The 20,024-nt window shown below is 50.7% G+C and overlaps 1 protein-coding gene across 1 annotated transcript in view; it reads right to left on the bottom strand.

Annotated features, from left to right (window-relative positions):
• Nucleotides 1–5,533: 5,533 nt before the first annotated feature.
• Nucleotides 5,534–20,024, bottom strand: part of LOC142494758 (beta-1,4-N-acetylgalactosaminyltransferase 3-like) — a 47,486-nt gene continuing 32,995 nt past the window's right edge. Inside the window, exons 5-9 of the mRNA XM_075599196.1 lie at nt 17,358–17,448; nt 8,983–9,083; nt 7,715–7,782; nt 7,399–7,477; nt 5,534–5,716 (exon numbers count right to left, since the gene is read on the bottom strand). Coding sequence (XP_075455311.1) covers nt 5,534–5,716; nt 7,399–7,477; nt 7,715–7,782; nt 8,983–9,083; nt 17,358–17,448 — 522 coding nt within the window. The remainder of the gene's footprint in view (nt 5,717–7,398; nt 7,478–7,714; nt 7,783–8,982; nt 9,084–17,357; nt 17,449–20,024) is intronic.

Raw genomic sequence — 20,024 nt, 5'->3', positions numbered from 1 at the left:
GTAAAAGTGTGGAGGACTGTATATTTACTGAGTTATAATACAGACAGTACAGGGAGATAATATACAATGTTACACAAGTGCATTAAAGAGGAAGTTAAACAAAAGCAACAATTTCAATCAATCCTTCAGTCAGTGGAACTCAGCAGTTACAATGTATTCTTATATTACAAAAGTAACATGATCTATTGTTACAGTTTGCAGCTCAAACTGCTGGGAACATTGGCAACAAAGTATAGTCCCTGAGCTATAGAGCTTACAATCTAAATGGAACAAAGTCAGACGGGGGGGGGGAGATGTCAGGTGTGATGGGGAGGGGTGTGGAATGCTGTTGGGAGTTGGGGTGGGGGGAGTTCCCCAGGTGGGGAGCCAAATGTGAGAAAGGTTTGAGACATGAGACTGCTGTAAAGACAAATAGAGCAGAGAGGAGACAGGCTTCAGCAAAGCGTAAGGAACAAGAAGGGGCATAGAGAGAGAGATCAGAGCCGAGATGTAAGAGGGGGTAGAAGAATACAGAGCCTTGAATAAGATCAGTACACTTGTATAGTTCATGCAGAGTTTGATGGGGAGCAAGTGAAGGGGTTTCAGGAGGAGAGAGGCAGAGACAGACCTAGGAGCGAGAGAGACAAACCTAGGAGAGCGAGACAGACCTAGGAGCGAGATAGACAAACCTAGGAGAGAGAGACAGACCTAGGAGAGAGAGACAGACAGGGAGAGAGAGAACACTCCAGCAGTTATGGGGGGGATTGATTGCAGAGTAAGGAGTTAGGAGGCATCAAAGCCAGAGAGCAGAAGGTTATAATAGTCACATTGGGAGATAATGAGGGCATGCGTCAGAGATTTAGTTGTAGAACAACAAAGGAAAGCCCGGATTCTTGCAAAAAAATTGGTAAGCGGTTATATGGAACTAAAGGAGAATGTTTAGGAAGCAGTTATATAAAGCAATAGAAGGTGTTGTAGGGTGCAGTTATATGGTGTAATATGAGGGGTTATAGGGAGCTATAGGAGGAGTTAAAGGTAGGTCATTTGGAGTATTAGGAGGAGTTATAGGGTGGTCTCAGTACCACAAGATTGGCATAAATCAGACGTGGTGCCTATATTTAAAAAGGGAGCTAGATCACATCCGGGGAATTACAGACCTGTAAGCGTCACATCAATAGTGGGAAAGCTACTTGATGGTATAGTATGGGATAATTTTCAGGAATACCTAATAGATAACAAAATTATTAGTAATAGTCAGCATGGATTTATGAAGGATAGGTCGTGCCAAACTAACCTTATTAGTTTCAAAAGAACTATTCATCCTAAGGGCAGTGCCAATGATACAGGGTCATCCCTTAAGGTTGGATGAAAGGAGATGTCCCCAGCAACAAAAGGAAAGGATTCTTTACAGTAAGGGCAGTTAACATATGGAATTCATTACCCATGGAGACTGTGATGGCAGATACAATAGATATCTTTTAAAAAAAAAAATAAGTCTGGACATCTTTTTAGAAAGGAAAGGTATACAGGGATATACCAAATAAGTAAACATGGGAAGGATGTTGATCCAGGGAGAAATCTGATTGTCATTATTGGAGTCAGGAAGCAATTTATATTTCCCCTTATGAGATATCATTGGATACTGTTTGAATGGGGTTTTTTGTTCGCCTTCCTCTGGATCAATATACTGTAATTACAAATATAGGATAAATATCTGTCGTCAAAATTTAACATAGGTTGAGGTCGATGGACGTATGTATTTTTTCAACCTCATCTACTATGTAACTATGATAAATAGAACAATAGGATGAGTTATAGGGAGAGGTTTCATGGGGCATATGGGGCAATGGGAGAAGTTATAGGGAGAGATTATATGGGGCGATAGGAGGAGTTATAGGGAGAGATTATATGGGGCAATAGGAGAAGTTATAGGGAGGGGTTATATGGAGAGATAGGAGGAGTTATAGGGAGAGGTTATATGGGGCAATAGGAGGAATTATAGGGAGCAGTTATATGGGGCAATAGTAGGAATTATAGAGAGCGGTTATATGGGGCGATAGTAAATGTTATAGGGAGCAGTTATATCAGTGGGTTTTAACCTTTCTTTTGGTTAAGGGACCCTAGAATTAGATTGTGAAATTCTGGGGATCCCAACCCCCCCCCCCTCCCACCCCCCCATCTCCCCCTTCTCAAACTCCCTCCTTATACTCCCTCCCTCTCCCACCCCCCTTACACTCTATCTCTCCCCCTACCTTACGCTCTCCCCTTACCCCTCTTCCCCCTTACACTCCCTCCCTCTCCCACTCCCCTTACACTCTATCTCTCCCCCCTTATGCTCTCTCCCCCCACCTTACTCTCTCCCCCTACCCCTCTTCCCCCTTACACTCCCTCTCTCTCTCTCTCTCTTCGTCCCTTACACTCTCCCCCTCTCTCTTCTCCCTTTACACTCTGGGTTATATGGTGCAGTAGTAGTGCTTCCTGTATATGGCGGGATGCAGGGCAGACTGGGAACATTGCGGAGGCGTGTAGTATGAGGTGTCTTACCTTCTCCTTCGCCATCTCTCCCTGCCTGATCCCTCAGCATGGCGCCGCAATGTAAAATGGCGTTGTGTTGCCATGACAACGGGGCATCACGCGACATCGTGATGTGTTGTCACGGCATGTGGCGCCAGAGGGTGTCCCGTTTTCATGGCAGCGTTATATCACGTGACGCCCCGTTATCATGGCAACACTACACCATTTGACGTCGCGACGCCATGATGAGGGACCCTGCTGGAAGAGATGGTGAAGGAGAAGGTAAGAGAGTTACAGAGGCCCCGCGCTCTCCCCCGGCAATCAGTTTCATTGTTTTGGGGAAGAACGCGGGGCCCCTGTAACCGCGGGGTCGGGGTGCACAGGCACCGATAGCACCGCCATCACTCCGGCCCTGTGTGTACAAATAGGTATAATAGGTAAGTAATAAAACTGAGCCAGGGGCAGCTTCATGTAGGTGACAGGTAACAAGACACGGTGACGGGTCACAGGAGACGGTAACGGGGCACAGGATACAGTGACGGGGCACAGGATACGGTAACGGGGCACAGGATACGGTGACGGGGCACAGGATACGGTGACGGGTCACAAGACACGGTGACGGGTCACATGATACGGTGACGGGGCACATGATACAGTGACGGGGCACATGCTACGGTGACGGGTCACATGATACGGTGACGGGGCACATGATACGGTGACGGGGCACATGATACGGTGACGGGGCACATGATACGGTGACGGGGCACATGATACTGTTACGGGGCACATGATACGGTGACGGGGCACAGGATACGGTGACGGGGCACAGGATACGGTGACGGGTCACAAGACACGGTGACGGGTCACATGATACGGTGACGGGGCACATGATACAGTGACGGGGCACATGCTACGGTGACGGGTCACATGATACGGTGACGGGGCACATGATACGGTGACGGGGCACATGATACGGTGACGGGGCACATGATACTGTTACGGGGCACATGATACGGTTACGGGGCACATGATACGGTTACGGGGCACATGATACGGTTACGAGCACATGATACGGTGACGGGTCACAAGACACGGTCACAAGTCACATGATACGGTGACGGGGCACATGATACGGTGACGGGGCACATGATACGGTGACGGGGCACATGATACGGTGACGGGGCACATGATACGGTGACGGGTCACATGATACGGTGACGGGTCACATGATACGGTGACGGGTCACATGATACGGTGACGGGTCACATGATACGGTTACGGGGCACATGATACGGTGACGGGTCACAAGACACGGTCAAAGGTCACATGATACGATGACGGGGCACATGATACGGTGACGGGGCACATGATACGGTGACGGGGCACATGATACGGTGACGAGGCACATGATACGGTGACGGGGCACATGATACGGTGACGGGTCACATGATACGGTGACGGGTCACATGATACGGTGACGGGGCACATGCTACGGTGACGGGTCACATGATACGGTGACGGGGCACATGATACGTGACGGGGCACATGATACGGTGACGGGGCACATGATACTGTTACGGGGCACATGATACGGTTACGGGGCACATGATACGGTGACGGGGCACATGATACGGTGACGGGTCACAAGACACGGTCACAAGTCACATGATACGGTTACGGGGCACATGATACGGTTACGGGGCACATGATACGGTGACGGGTCACAAGACACGGTCACAAGTCACATGATACGGTGACGGGGCACATGATACGGTGACGGGTCACAAGACACGGTCACAAGTCACATGATACGGTTACGGGGCACATGATACGGTTACGGGGCACATGATACGGTGACGGGTCACAAGACACGGTCACAAGTCACATGATACGGTGACGGGGCACATGATACGGTGACGGGTCACATGATACGGTGACGGGTCACATGATACGGTGACGGGTCACATGATACGGTGACGGGTCACATGATACGGTGACGGGTCACATGATACGGTTACGTGGCACATGATACGGTGACGGGTCACAAGACACGGTCACAAGTCACATGATACGGTGACGGGGCACATGATACGGTGACGGGGCACATGATACGGTGACGGGGCACATGCTACGGTGACGGGTCACATGATACGGTGACGGGGCACATGATACGGTGACGGGGCACATGATACGGTGACGGGGCACATGATACGGTTACGGGGCACATGATACGGTTACGGGGCACATGATACGGTTACGGGGCACATGATATGGTGACGGGTCACAAGACACGGTCACAAGTCACATGATACGGTGACGGGGCACATGATACGGTGACGGGGCACATGATACGGTGACGGGGCACATGATACGGTGACGGGGCACATGATACGGTGACGGGTCACATGATACGGTGACGGGTCACATGATACGGTTACGGGGCACATGATACGGTGACGGGTCACAAGACACGGTCACAAGTCACATGATACGGTGACGGGGCACATGATACGGTGACGGGGCACATGATACGGTAACGGGTCACATGATACGGTGACGGGTCACAAGACACGGTGACGGGGCACATGATACGGTGACGGGGCACATGATACGGTGACGGGGCACATGATACGGTGACGGGTCACATGATACGGTGACGGGTCACATGATACGGTGACGGGTCACATGATACGGTGCCGGATCACATGATACGGTGACGGGTCACATGATACGGTGACGGGGCACATGATACGGTGACGAGGCACATGATACGGTGACGAGGCACATGATACGGTGACGGGGCACATGATACGGTGACGGGTCACATGATACGGTGACGGGTCACATGATACGGTGACGGGTCACATGATACGGTAACGGGTCACATGATACGGTGACGGGTCACAAGACACGGTGACGGGGCACATGATACGGTGACGGGGCACATGATACGGTGACGGGGCACATGATACGGTGACGGGGCACATGATACGGTGACGGGGCACATGATACGGTGACGGGGCACATGATACGGTGACGGTCACAAGACACGGTGACGGGTCACATGACACGGTGACGGGGCACATGATACGGTGACGGGGCACATGATACGGTGACGGGTCACCAGAAACGGTGACGAGACAGCTCTGAACTTACTGGAGAAAAGAGACAGGAACTGTGAGTCTATGATAGTGAAGTGAGATCCAAGCTCTGTGAGACGCCACTGTAAGAGACAGAGAGACAGACTGTGAGACAGACAGCTAATCCGGCAGACAGGCAGACTGTGAGACAAACAGCTAATGCGACAGGCAAACTGTGAGGCAGACAGGCAGACTGTGAGGCAGACAGGCAGACTGTGAGGCAGACAGGCAGACTGTGAGGCAGACAGGCAGACTGTGAGGCAGACAGGCAGACTGTGAGGCAGACAGGCAGACTGTGAGGCAGACAGGCAGACTGTGAGACTAACAGGCAGACTGTGAGACTAACAGGCAGACTGTGAGACAGACAGGCAGACTGTGAGGCAGACAGGCAGACTGTGAGACTAACAGGCAGACTGTGAGACTAACAGGCAGACTGTGAGACTAACAGGCAGACTGTGAGACTAACAGGCAGACTGTGAGACAGACAGACAGACACACACACTGTGAGACAGACAGGCAGACTGCGAGACAGACAGGCAGACTGCGAGACAGACAGGCAGACTGCGAGACAGACAGGCAGACTGCGAGACAGACAGGCAGACTGCGAGACAGACAGGCAGACTGCGAGACAGAGACAGACAGGCAGACTGCGAGACAGACAGGCAGACTGCGAGACAGACAGGCAGACTGCGAGACAGACTGCGAGACAGACAGGCAGACTGCGAGACAGACAGGCAGACTGCGAGACAGACAGGCAGACACACACACACTGTGAGACAGACAGGCAGACTGCAAGACAGACAGGCAGACTGCGAGGCAGACAGGCAGACTGCGAGACAGACAGGCAGATTGGGAGGCAGACATACAGGCAGATTGCGAGGCAGGCAGACAGGCAGACAGGCAGACTGTGAGACAGACAGGCAGACTGTGAGAGAGATACTGATCACAACGTGCTAGAGAAGCCCACCTCTATCTCTGTATTAGAGAAGCACCCCTCTATCTCTGTATTAGAGAAGCCCACCTCTATCTCTGTATTAGAGAAGCCCCATACCATCATCCCAGGACATACATGAAAACGAGCGGTAACTCTCAATGTATTACTTCCTGGTAACACATTTTATACATAAATAAATAAAAATCATTGTATTACAGAAGCCTCCATCCTGTCTCTGTGAGAATGAAGACCCCCTCTCAGTACTATAGATGTCCATCTCTGTATACTACATATGTCAATCTCTCTATACTATAGATGTCCATCTCTGTAAACTATATACTATAGATTTCCATCTCTCTATATAATAGATGTCCATCTCTCTATATTATAGCTGTCTTTCCTCTCTCTGCATTAAATATGTCCCTCCTCTCTGTGTATTAGAGATTTCCCTCCAGATGGCCCCTCTCTGCATTAGAGATGGCCCCTCTCTCTGTATATAAATTCATTAATCCCTCCTCTCTCTGTATTAGAGATGTCCCTCCTCTCTGTATTAGATATGTCCCTCCTCTCTGTATTAGATATGTCCCTCCTCTCACTGCAATAGAGATGTCCCTCCTCTCTCTGTATTAGAGATGTCCTTCCTCTCTCTGTATTAGAGATGCCCCTCCTCTCTCTGTATTAGAGATGCCCCTCCTCTCTCTGTATTAGAGATGTCCCTCCTCTCTCTGTATTAGAGATGCCCCTCCTCTTTCTGTATTAGAGATGCCCCTCCTCTCTCTGTATTAGAGATGTCCCTCCTTTCTCTGTATTAGAGATGCCCTCCCCTCTCACCGCCAGCTCCACATGGTCAGTTCCAGCATCGTCCTGTTTGTGCAGCAACTCAAAGTAATATCTCTGTGAGGCCGACAACCTGTGGAGAGACAGCACGAGAGCGCTACGAGACAGAGCATGAGAGCGCATGAGAGCACACACAGAAACAGCATGAGAGAGCACAGGGAAAGCATGAGAATACTCAGAGACAGCACGAGAAGGGACATGAGAGACAGCACTTAAGTGCACACAGAGACAGCATGAGAGAATGCAGAGACAGCATGAGAACCAGAATAAGAGTGTGAGAGGTGAAAGTTCTCCCTTCCCACAGTCTCACCTCACAGGTTTAGAGATCTGACTCTGGAATTTTCCAAACTCTCCTGGAGCTGCCCACTGCTTTCCTGTCTGCACAGGGCACAGAGAGGGGGGTACACAGAGGGGGCAGCAGAGAGAGAGAGACACAGAGAGACAGAGGCACAGAGAAGGGGCATCAGAAAGGGGGCAATAGAGAGAGAGGGGCACAGAGAAGGGACATCAGATAGATGCACAGAGAGAGAGAGACAGGCACAGAGAAGGGGCATCAGAGAGAGAGAGAGAGAGGCACAGAGAGAGAGGGGGCATCAGAGGGGCAATAGAGAGAGAGGGGGCATAGAGAAGGGGCAGAGAGAGAGAGGGGCAGAGAAAGGAGACATCAGAGAGAGAGAGGGGGCACAGAGTGAGAGAGAGAAGGGCACAGACGGATTATTAGAGAGTGGGGGAAATAGACGGGGCATCATAGATAGAGGGGCACAGAAAGAGGGAGAGGGGAAGGGGCATCAGAGAGAGAGAGAGGGCTCTATCCTTGTGTTGAGTAATGTATCTGTGTGTGTATATCAGTGTGTAGTGTATATGTAGCTGTGTTTGAAGTGTGTATGTATAATTTTATCACTGTGTTTCATTGTATCAGTGTGTGTAACATTGTATCAAGGTGCGTGTGTATCACAGTATTAGTGGGTACGTCTCAGTGTGTACGTATGTGTGCGTCTCGTTGTGTACACGTGTCTGTATCAGTATGTATGTATGTATGTATGTCTGTATCAGTATGTACGTATGTGTGTATCAGTGAGTGTATATTTGTGTGTATGTATCAGAGTTTACATGTGTGTATCACTGGATAGGGTGTGTGCATCAGTGTGCGTGTATTACTGTGTACATATGTGTATGTATGTGTAGCAGTGTTTGAAGTGTGTATGTATGATTGCAACAGTGTGTGTGCATTGGTGTGTATTAGTGTGTCTGTATTGGTGCGTGTCTATCAGTGTATGTATCACTGTGTCAGTGTATGTGGCACTGTATTTGTGTGTACATCTCAGTGTGTATGTATGTGTACTTATGTGTATATGTACATGTGTGTATCACCGTATACACGTATGTATCAGAGTGTGTGGATGTGTGTGTATCAGTCTGTGAATGTGTGTGTATCACCGTGTATCAGTGTATGTGTGTGTGTGTGTGTGTGTGTGTGTGAATGTATGTGTGTATCAGTGTGCGAATGTCTGTGTGTCAGTGTGTGTGTATCCATGTATGAATGTGTGTGTGTGTATCAGTGTGTGTAGTTCTGCGTACCGGACCCACGCTGCACAGGATCCGGAGTTTTCCGACCGTCTGATCCTCACTGAGCCAGAACTCAGAGTTATCATCAGAGGCCACAGCAAACTGGTACTCGCCTGCAGAGAGAAGGGCAGAGCGTCAGCTAGAGAGAGGAGAAGGGACGGAGACAGCCTGCACTGCGCTGAGAGGGGACAGAGACAGCCTGCACTGTGCTGAGAGGGGACAGAGACAACCTGTACTGTGCTGAGAGGGGACAGAGACAGCCTGCACTGCGCTGAGAGGGGACAGAGACAGCCTGCACTGTGCTGAGAGGGGACAGAGTGTCAGCTAGAGAGAGGAGAGGGGACAGAGACAACCTGTACTGTGCTGAGAGGGGACAGAGACAGCCTGCACTGCGCTGAGAGGGGACAGAGACAGCCTGCACTGTGCTGAGAGGGGACAGAGTGTCAGCTAGAGAGAGGAGAGTGGACAGAGACAGCCTGCACTGTGCTGAGAGGGGACAGAGACAGCCTGCACTGTGCTGAGAGGGGACAGAGTGTCAGCTAGAGAGAGGAGAGGGGACAGAGACAGCCTGCACTGTGCTGAGAGGGGACAGAGACAGTCTGCACTGTGCTGAGAGGGGACAGAGTGTCAGCTAGAGAGAGGAGAGTGGACAGAGACAGCCTGCACTGTGCTGAGAGGGGACAGAGACAGCCTGCACTGTTCTGATAGGGGATAGAGACAGCCTGCACTGCGCTGAGAGGGGACAGAGACAGCCTGTACTGTGCTGAGAGGGGACAGAGACAGCCTGCACTGTGCTGAGAGGGGACAAAGTGTCAGCTAGAGAGAGGAGAGGGGACAGAGACAGCCTGCACTGTGCTGAGAGGGGACAGAGACAGCCTGCACTGTGCTGAGAGGGAGCAGAGACAGCCTGCACTGTGCTGAGAGGGGACAGAGTGTCAGCTAGAGAGAGGAGAGGGGACAGAGACAGCCTGCACTGCGCTGATAGGGGACAGAGACAGCCTGCACTGTGCTGAGAGGGGACAGAGACAGCCTGCACTGTGCTGAGAGGGGACAGAGACAGCCTGCACTGCGCTGAGAGGGGACAGAGACAGCCTGCACTGTGCTGAGAGGGGGCAGAGACAGCCTGCACTGCGCTGAGAGGGGACAGAGACAGCCTGCACTGTGCTGAGAGGGGGCAGAGACAGCCTGCACTGCGCTGAGAGGGGACAGAGACAGCCTGCACTGCGCTGAGAGGGGACAGAGACAGTCTGCACTGCGTTGAGAGGGGACAGAGTGTCAGCTAGAGAGAGGAGGGGGATAGAGACAGCCTGCACTGCGAGAACAGTGGACAGAGACAGCCTGTACTGTGCTGAGAGGGGACAGAGACAGTCTGCACTGCGCTGAGAGGGGACAGAGACAGTCTGCACTGCGCTGATAGGGGACAGAGACAGCCTGCACTGTGCTGAGAGGGGACAGAGTGTCAGCTAGAGAGAGGAGGGGGATAGAGACAGCCTGCACTGTGCTGAGGAGGGGCAGAGACAGCCTGCACTGCGCTGATAAGGGCAGAGACAGCCTGCACTGCGCTGAGAGGGGACAGAGACAGCCTGCACTGCGCTGAGAGGGGGCAGAGACAGCCTGCACTGCGCTGAGAGGGGGCAGAGACAGCCTGCACTGCGCTGAGAGGGGACAGAGACAGCCTGCACTGCGCTGAAAGGGGACAGAGACAGCCTGCACTGCGCTGAGAGGGGGCAGAGACAGCCTGCACTGCGCTGAGAGGGGACAGAGACAGCCTGCACTGCGCTGAGAGGGGGCAGAGACAGCCTGCACTGCGCTGAGAGGGGGCAGAGACAGCCTGCACTGCGCTGAGAGGGGACAGAGACAGCCTGCACTGCGCTGAGAGGGAGCAGAGACAGCCTGCACTGCGCTGAGAGGGGACAGAGATAGCCTGCACTGCGCTGAGAGGGGACAGAGACAGCCTGCACTGCGCTGAGAGGGGACAGAGACAGCCTGCACTGCGCTGAGAGGGGGCAGAGACAGCCTGCACTGCGCTGAGAGGGGGCAGAGACAGCCTGCACTGCGCTGAGAGGGGACAGAGACAGCCTGCACTGCGCTGAGAGGGGACAGAGACAGCCTGCACTGCGCTGAGAGGGGACAGAGACAGCCTGCACTGCGCTGAGAGGGGACAGAGACAGCCTGCACTGCGCTGAGAGGGGACAGAGACAGCCTGCACTGCGCTGAGAGGGGACAGAGACAGCCTGCACTGCGCTGAGAGGGGACAGAGACAGCCTGCACTGCGCTGAGAGGGGACAGAGACAGCCTGCACTGCGCTGAGAGGGGACAGAGACTGCCTGCACTGTGCTGAGAGGGGGCAGAGACAGCCTGCACTGTGCTGAGAGGGGACAGAGACAGCCTGCACTGCGCTGAGAGGGGACAGAGACTGCCTGCACTGTGCTGAGAGGGGACAGAGACAGCCTGCACTGTGCTGAGAGGGGGCAGAGACAGCCTGCGCTGAGAGGGGACAGAGACAGCCTGCACTGCGCTGAGAGGGGACAGAGACAGCCTGCACTGCGCTGAGAGGGGACAGAGACTGCCTGCACTGTGCTGAGAGGGGGCAGAGACAGCCTGCACTGTGCTGAGAGGGGACAGAGACAGCCTGCACTGCGCTGAGAGGGGACAGAGACTGCCTGCACTGTGCTGAGAGGGGACAGAGACAGCCTGCACTGTGCTGAGAGGGGGCAGAGACAGCCTGCGCTGAGAGGGGACAGAGACAGCCTGCACTGCGCTGAGAGGGGACAGAGACAGCCTGCCCGGCTCTTTACAGACTGGCATTCTGTGTCCGCATTAAGCCCTACAAGATCCGGACAGCTCCTTGGATCCGGGGCAGATGGTACGAGACCTTTCCCTGGCTCAGCGCAGGAGCCTGTTCCTGGTCTGTAATGGTGTCTTATTTAACCCATGAGGGTACAGACCTGTCAGCAATCACCGACTGTCTGTTAGTCTTACTGGTTTGGGGTCAGTCTCACTGATTTTATTGGCGACAATGTCTCAGACTTCAGGGGCCTTTTTATGGTCCAAGCACCACCAAATGTCACTGACTTTGGTGACCTCTCTGTGTACACAAAGCAGGGGACGAGGTGCCGCCTGACTATGGACTTTCTGCACCTTGTGACGGGAGGTATAAATGGCGGCACTATCCCTTTAAATAGGGGGTAAAGCTCCACCTGCTGCTAATTTAGAGTCCGAGCCCCTTCACTGCCCGATGGGGCCAGAATGCATTGTTACTATTTGTGCTGTGGTCCCCTGTGGCAGCGAAGGGGTTACAGCTCCACCCTAATTTAAAGCACTGCACAGTGTGAATTATAGGTGAGAACTGGAGATCTTATCCAGCAGTGCAAGGGTTACCTCCCTCCTTCTCTTATTGCCCCGGGACCTGGGCACACAGTGGGGGGGTTATTCATTAAAATGTGATAGTGCCAATCAGGGCACATTGGCGTAAATGGAAGTTTCTGTGTGATACGGCCCCGATCGGCACTATCGCAGTTTAATGTATAACCCCCGGTCAGTGCTCCGGGAGGTCAGTGAGCAAAGTATAAATACCCCACACGAAGTGAAGCAGGGGACATTAAGAAACCCCAGCACTGCTAGAAGGGAAAGGGGAAGGGACTGTCTGTCTGTGACACTTCTAACTGTCTGTCTGTGACACTTCTAACTGTCTGTCTGTGACACTTCCAACTGTCTGTCTGTGACACTCCTAACTGTCTGTCTGTGACACTTCTAACTGTCTGTCTGTGACACTTCTAACTGTCTGTCTGTGACACTCCTAACTGTCTGTCTGTGACACTTCTAACTGTCTGTCTGTGACACTTCTAACTGTCTGTCTGTGACACTCCTAACTGTCTGTCTGTGACACTTCTAACTGTCTGTCTGTGACACTTCTAACTGTCTGTCTGTGACACTCCTAACTGTCTCTGACACTCCTAACGGTCTGTCTGTGACACTCCTAACTGTCTGTCTGTGACACTCCTGTCTGTCTGTGACACTCCTAACTGTCTGTCTGTGACACTCCTAACTGCCTGTCTGTGACACTCCTAACTGCCTGTCTGTGACACTCCTAACTGTCTGTCTGTGACACTCCTAACTGTCTGTCTGTGACACTCCTAACTGTCTGTGACAATCCTAACTGTCTGTCTGTGACACTCCTAACTGTCTGTCTGTGACACTCCTAACTGTCTGTGACAATCCTAACTGTCTGTCTGTGACACTCCTAACTGTCTGTCTGTGACACTCCTAACTGTCTGTCTGTGACACTCCTAACTGTCTGTGACAATCCTAACTGTCTGTCTGTGACACTCCTAACTGTCTATCTGTGACACTCCTAACTATCTGTCTGTGACACTCCTAACTGTCTGTCTGTGACAATCCTAACTGTCTGTGACACTCCTACCTGTCTGTGACAATCCTAACTGTCTGTCTGTGACACTCCTAACTGTCTGTCTGTGACACTCCTAACTGTCTGTCTGTGACACTCCTAACTGTCTGTCTGTGACAATCCTAACTGTCTGTCTGTGACACTCCTAACTGTCTGTCTGTGACACTCCTAACTGTCTGTCTGTGACACTCCTAACTGTCTGTCTGTGACACTCCTAACTGTCTGTCTGTGACACTCCTAACTGTCTGTCTGTAACACTCCTAACTGTCTGTCTGTGACAATCCTAACTGTCTGTCTGTGACACTTCTAACTGTCTGTCTGTGACACTTCTAACTGTCTGTCTGTGACACTTCTAACTGTCTGTCTGTGACACTTCTAAGGGTCTGTCTGTGACACTCCTAACGGTCTGTCTGTGACACTCCTAACGGTCTGTCTGTGACACTTCTAACTCTGTCTGTGACACTTCTAACTGTCTGTCTGTGACACTCCTAACTGTCTGTCTGTGACACTCCTAACTGTCTGTCTGTGACACTCCTAACTGTCTGTCTGTGACACTCCTAACTGCCTGTCTGTGACACTCCTAACTGTCTGTCTGTGACACTCCTAACTGTCTGTCTGTGACACTCCTAACTGTCTGTGACAATCCTAACTGTCTGTCTGTGACACTCCTAACTGTCTGTCTGTGACACTCCTAACTGTCTGTCTGTGACACTCCTAACTGCCTGTCTGTGACACTCCTAACTGTCTGTCTGTGACACTCCTAACTGTCTGTCTGTGACACTCCTAACTGTCTGTCTGTGACACTCCTAACTGTCTGTCTGTGACACTCCTAACTGTCTGTCTGTGACACTCCTAACTGTCTGTGACAATCCTAACTGTCTATCTGTGACACTCCTAACTGTCTATCTGTGATACTCCTAACTATCTGTCTGTGACACTCCTAACTGTCTGTCTGTGACAATCCTAACTGTCTGTCTGTGACAATCCTAACTGTCTGTGACACTCCTACCTGTCTGTGACAATCCTAACTGTCTGTCTGTGACACTCCTAACTGTCTGTCTGTGACACTCCTAACTGTCTGTCTGTGACACTCCTGTCTGTCTGTGACACTCCTAACTGTCTGTCTGTGACACTCCTAACTGTCTGTCTGTGACAATCCTAACTGTCTGTCTGTGACACTTCTAACTGTCTGTGACACTTCTAACTGTCTGTCTGTGACACTTCTAACTGTCTGTGACACTCCTAACTGTCTGTCTGTGACACTCCTAACTGTCTGTGACACTCCACCTGTCTGTGACAATCCTAACTGTCTGTCTGTGACACTCCTAACTGTCTGTCTGTGACACTCCTAACTGTCTGTCTGTGACACTCCTAACTGTCTGTCTGTGACAATCCTAACTGTCTGTCTGTGACACTCCTAACTGTCTGTCTGTGACAATCCTAACTGTCTGTCTGTGACACTCCTAACTGTCTGTGACACTCCACCTGTCTGTGACAATCCTAACTGTCTGTCTGTGACACTCCTAACTGTCTGTCTGTGACACTCCTAACTGTCTGTCTGTGACACTCCTAACTGTCTGTCTGTGACAATCCTAACTGTCTGTCTGTGACACTCCTAACTGTCTGTCTGTGACACTCCTAACTGTCTGTCTGTGACACTCCTAACTGTCTGTCTGTGACACTCCTAACTGTCTGTCTGTGACACTTCTAACTGTCTGTCTGCGACACTTCTAACTGTCTGTCTGCGACACTCCTAACTGTCTGTCTGCGACACTCCTAACTGTCTGTCTGCGACACTCCTAACTGTCTGTCTGTGACACTCCTAACTGTCTGTCTGTGACACTCCTAACTGCCTGTCTGTGACACTCCTAACTGTCTGTCTGTGACACTCCTAACTGTCTGTCTGTGACACTCCTAACTGTCTGTCTGTGACACTCCTAACTGTCTGTTTGTGACACTCCTAACTGTCTGTCTTCTCTGTTATTGTTCCGTCTCTCTATCCCCGTCTTTATCTCTCTCTCGCACTCTCCTGTCTTTGTCTCTCACTCTCCTCTATTTGCCTCTCTCCTTCACCTGTCTGTCTCTCTCTCCTGTCTGTCTATTTATCCCTCTCTCCCTCCCTCTCTTGTTTGTCTCTCCTATCTTTTTCTCTCCTGTCTTTGTCTCTCTCTCTCCCTCTCCTGTCTGTTTCTCTCTCACTCCCTCCCTCTCTCTCCCTCTACTGTCTGTCTCTCTCACTCTCTCTCATCTTTCTCTCTCTCGTCTTTGTGTCTCTCTCTTTCGTCTTTGTCTCCCTCTCTCTCTCCCTCTCTCTCCTGTCTCTCTTTCTCTCTCTATCACTCTCTCCTGTCTCTCTCCGTCCCTCTCCTGTCTGTCTCTCTCCAATCTTTCTCTCCCTCCCTCTCTCTCCTGTCTTTGTGTCTCTCTCGCTCTCTCTCTCTCTCCTGTCTTTGTCTCTCTCTCCGTCCCTCTCCTGTCTTTGTCTCTCTCTCTCTCCGTCCCTCTCTCCCTCTCCTGTTTGTCTGTCTCTCTCTCCTGTCTTTGTCTCTCTCTCCGTCCCTCTCTCCTGTCTGTCTGTCTCTCTCCTGTCTTTGCCTTTGTCTCTCTCACCCTCTCCTGTTGAGTAGAGAGGAGTCATGAGAATCCAGAGCTCAGCAAGTCTGGACATTGTGCATCAGTTGCAATGGAGAGATGTCAGAGATACAAAGGCTTGATATCCCCCTGTCACCCTGTGACTCTCCGTGTCCCTGCTCACAGTCACAGTCACACCCCACTGAGTGACCCTTTCGCAGCCAGAGGAAGAAACCTGAATAGATTAGGCTGCGTCCATGCTTGCTGATTGCGTGAAGAGGCGCGCGGAGGCTGAGGGAAAGCGGGTGCTTTCCCTGGCCTTAGATCGCGCGCCGTCCGGGGGCGTGTTGGGGGCATGTCGGGGGCAGGGCCAGTGACGTCACGGAGCTGGTTCGCCCTCATTGGGCGAACCGCTCACGTGACCGGCCCTGCGCTCCAGCAAGCGCGAAAAGCGAAAGCGAGCCCCTGCTAAAGCCGCTCTCATTGCGGCTGCAGGGGCTAAGTGCCGAGCGTAAGCGCGCCTCAGCACGGGTCAGCGCATAAGCGCTGACCATGTCCGAGGCCTTAGGATATTGGTTTGTGTGATCTCAAATCAGTGCTGTCAGTGAACTGAAGTCAAGTTTGCCTGCCCACCAATGAGTGAGATTGCCCTCCAATGAGTTACACTGCCGTACAATGAGTGACATCCCTCCAATGAGTGACACTACCCTCCAATGAGTTACACTGTTCTCCACTGAGTGACATCCCTCCAATGAGTGAGATTGCCCTCCAATGACTGAGACTGCCCTCCAATGAGTGACACTGCCCTCCAATGAGTGACACTGCCCTCCAATGAGTGACACTGCCCTCCAATGAGTGACACTGTTTTCCATTGAGTGACACTGCCCTCCAATGAGTGACATTGCCCTCCAATGAGTGACATTGACCTCCAATGAGTGAGACTGCCCTCCAATAAGTGAGACTGTCCTCCAATGAGTGACACTGCCCTCCAATGAGTGACACTGCCCTCCAATGAGTGACATTGCCCTCCAATAAGTGACACTGTTCTCCAATGAGTGACACTTCCCTCCAGTGAGTGACACTGCCCTCCAATGAGTGACACTGCCCTCCAATGAGTGGAACTCCAAAAAAGTGGTACTGCCTACTAGTGAGCGAGGCTGCTCTCCTATGAGTGAGACTGCCTTTCAGTGAGTGACAATGCTATCCAACCAGCGAGACCGCCCTCACAAATGTTGGGGGTAGAGGAAATAATTGGGACAGTCAAGAGAACTGGGTTTGAAATACAGAATACGCCCCTAAGGTCAGGTGGGGCCCCAGGTTTGGGAGTAAGTAGTTGATGCTCAGATGTGGGAGTCCTGTTTGCTGTGTCCGTCTGTCTGTTTCATTCAGCCCCCCGCTGCTCTCTTACCGTCGGTGGCAGGGTGCAGGTGCCCGAACATACGCAGACCATAGTTGGTCCACTCAGGAGTGACTGCCAGCTTCTTAATCGTGGTGCGAGTCTGGGAGGGGGAACAAGGAGGGTGGGTTAATTCTTTGGGAAACAGAAGCTGTGACAAGTACATGTTCAACCTGTTTATCAAGCTCCCGAACCAGCAATAAACAAATGTTAATAAAATAGAAACTCACAAAAACATAACGAGGTGGTATAATACAAAGAGTGAAGAACAATATATCAAAACGTTAAAACATAGGAAGGTGTGACAGAGTAATGGATTGTATATATAATTATTTTGCTATTGCACCATAAGTGCTTAGGGGGATATTAGGGCAGGATAGCAAATGGTATAGCAATGTTTTACTATATACCTAGAGGCGTACTGCTGCTGCTGCTGCTGCTGCTGCTTCTAGTGACTTGAAGGAATAAGCTCACGTGTGCTCATATGCATGTAATTACCCAGAATCCCTGGCTGCAGTGGAAGCATTGTATGCCAAGAGATAACGAGGAACAGCAGGGTTGCATAGGGGTACCATAATTCACCACTCAGAAAAAGAGGACACCAAGCCGGAAAACACCCATCGCACAGTCGGCGCTCATCGCTCGCGCATGCGCGATCGCCTTTCATTCGCACATGCGAAGTCGGAATTTGTTGCGCACATGCGCGATCGGGGTGTTCACAGATGCGTGAGCAGCCATGCAGACTGCGCATGCGTGAACAAAAGCCGACCGCGCATGCGTGAGTGATGAGTGTCCGCACTCGCACGGCCAGAAATCCCCGGACGTTTTAGTGATTTCAAAATTCTCTCCATGACGGAAACTATAAATTAAAAAGCCGGACATGTCCGGGAAAATATGGACGTATGGTAACCCCAGGGTTGCAGACCTGTCTGAAACATGTGAATGTGTTCACAAGTGGTATTTTTATTTGCTGTAAGGAATACGCTCAAATGCTGAGATTTTTGGGGAGCTACTGGAGCAATTATCACCGAGGTATCACATTTGACAACTTTAGACAATTATAACAATTTAATCTGTTGAACGCCGTCTATACATTATTCAAAGGAGTTGGACTAACATCTTCCCCAGCGCAGCGAAGGTGTCTTCAGGGCACGCTGCACGTGTGTCAGTTTTACTTTAAAGTTCACAACTCCAGCCCTCAAGACCCACCAACAGGTCGGATTTTAAGGATAACCCTGCTTCAGCACAGGTGAAGACTGAGCCACTGATTGAGTTACCTGTGCAGAAGCCGGGATATCCTGAAAACCTGACCTGTTGGGGGGGTCTTGAGGCCTGGAGTCGAGAACCTCTGTTAACCTTTTTCACTGCTGCCCATTGCAAAATTTGACAATATATATATATATATTTATTATTTATTATAGCATATAAAAAAATTACTTGTTAGCACATTCACATCTCAGGCTGCAGCCAGGGTGGCGCTGAGCGTGCAGGCGCTCATGCGCGGTGGCGCAAGCAAGTGTCAAATTCAAATTTGGCAAGCAGCTAAGTGCCGCGCATGCTGAGGCGCTCGCTCACTCTGGCCACACACATTGCCGCAATGTGTTTCATCGCGGCCAGCATGAGCTCGCCCGCCAGCTCAGGACCACCCTGGCCGAGGCCTTAGACAGGTCTGCAACCCTGCTTTTCACCATTATCACCTAGCATACAGTGCTTCCACTGCAGCAAGGGATTCTGGGAAATGACATGCAAACGAACACACAGTGCCACCTTTTGTCTTAAACCCATAATTACATGACACCCTTAAGCCAATGCACGCTGTTTCAAAAACAGCTTTAAAACATAGCCTGGGATGAGATGCAAAGCCCGTGAACCCACTCAAAGACAGACGGTTTCGACCTTATGGGTCTCACTCTTATGGGTGTCATGTAATTATGGCTTTAAGAAAAAAGGTGGCACTGTGTGCTCATTTGCATGTCATTTCCCAGAATCCCTTGCTGCATAATAATTGAGATATATACATAGAAGAGGAGTTTTTGTTTTGGTTTTTGCTTTTTTTTTTGATACAATTTTTTTTTTTTTTTTAAACTTAATTTTTATTTAAAAAAATTTAGGGAGAGGGGAGGTACATTGATACAATTTTTTAATCTTTAAATGTTTATTTAGAGATAGGATTTTGGTTTCATTTTAATATATTTGTCAGGATTAGTACAGCCTCTGATCCTTGTTTTTATATTCATATATTATTTTTTGTTTATATATGTTTTTACAATCAGTTATAGGGGTGTTATGGTTAAAATAACGTTTTTGATGTTTCAAATTTTTGATATTTCAAATTCATGTTTGATATCCCTTTTACTTCTTTGTTGTTGTTTTTATGTTACCTTTCTATACCCGGTGACACTCGGTACACACTCCCCACCCCTTGATTAACTGGCGTGGTGATTAAATATCCAGCAGGTGGGAGCTACTGGGTGTGTGCTGAGTTACCATTGGTTAGAACGCAGGGTATGATGGGTATTTTATGCCGATATCTGTTCTGTGTTAGTATTCTCTTTGACAAAGCACGTTGTACCATGCGAAACGCGTCGGAGTGGTTTGAGGGCTGTCGTGTGTCAATAAAGCTTACACTTGAGTGACACTGTCCTGGTCTGTGTTCCTACTGCACGGGAGTTGCACCGC

This window comes from Ascaphus truei, chromosome 5 (assembly GCF_040206685.1).
Source record: "Ascaphus truei isolate aAscTru1 chromosome 5, aAscTru1.hap1, whole genome shotgun sequence".
Classification (NCBI taxonomy): domain Eukaryota; kingdom Metazoa; phylum Chordata; class Amphibia; order Anura; family Ascaphidae; genus Ascaphus; species Ascaphus truei.
Note: the sequence above shows the minus strand (reverse complement) of the source record. Positions and strands in the feature narration are given on the sequence as shown.